This window comes from Dipodomys ordii, unplaced genomic scaffold (genome assembly GCF_000151885.1).
Source record: "Dipodomys ordii isolate 6190 unplaced genomic scaffold, Dord_2.0 Scaffold69, whole genome shotgun sequence".
Classification (NCBI taxonomy): domain Eukaryota; kingdom Metazoa; phylum Chordata; class Mammalia; order Rodentia; family Heteromyidae; genus Dipodomys; species Dipodomys ordii.
This window is the reverse complement of record NW_012267285.1, coordinates 1,051,099-1,051,451: the sequence shown is the minus strand read 5'-3', so window position 1 is coordinate 1,051,451 and position 353 is coordinate 1,051,099. Positions and strand designations below refer to the sequence as shown.

The 353-nt window shown below is 72.8% G+C and overlaps 2 protein-coding genes across 2 annotated transcripts in view; one reads left to right on the top strand and one right to left on the bottom strand.

Moving 5' to 3' along the window:
• Positions 1 to 249, top strand: part of Plekhg6 (pleckstrin homology domain containing, family G (with RhoGef domain) member 6) — a 15,657-nt gene extending 15,408 nt beyond the window's left edge. Inside the window, exon 15 of the mRNA XM_013023595.1 lies at positions 92 to 249. Within this exon, the coding sequence (XP_012879049.1) occupies positions 92 to 249 (158 nt within the window). The remainder of the gene's footprint in view (positions 1 to 91) is intronic.
• A 56-nt stretch (positions 250 to 305) lies between these two features.
• Tnfrsf1a (tumor necrosis factor receptor superfamily, member 1A) overlaps positions 306 to 353 on the bottom strand; it is an 18,845-nt gene continuing 18,797 nt past the window's right edge. The window contains exon 10 of the mRNA XM_013023594.1: positions 306 to 346. Within this exon, the coding sequence (XP_012879048.1) occupies positions 306 to 346 (41 nt within the window). The remainder of the gene's footprint in view (positions 347 to 353) is intronic.

The following is a 353-nucleotide window of genomic DNA, read 5'->3' as shown; positions in this document are numbered from 1 at the left end:
GGCGCGCACGGCGGCGCCGGGTTCGAGTCCCGGCCTCGGGCGGGGTCGGGGCGCCGGGTTCGAGTCCCGGCCTCGGCTCCTTCCTTTGCAGGGAGGTGTAAGGAGCCCCGGACGCCGCCTGCACCCCACTTCCAGACGCTACCTCAGCCTCCCGGCCGGGCCGCCCCGTTCCTGGGGGTCGCACTCTGTACCATAGACGCCCTGAACCCCGATAAAGGTGTGCGTGCGGAGCGCGAGCTGGGGTCGTGAGTGCCGGCGCCCCCCCCCCCGTCAGGACCAGAGGCGGGGCGGGAGTCTTAGTGTATTTACACCAGCGGGCGCCCCCCGGCGGGGCCCCCGTTAGTGTCTGAGCA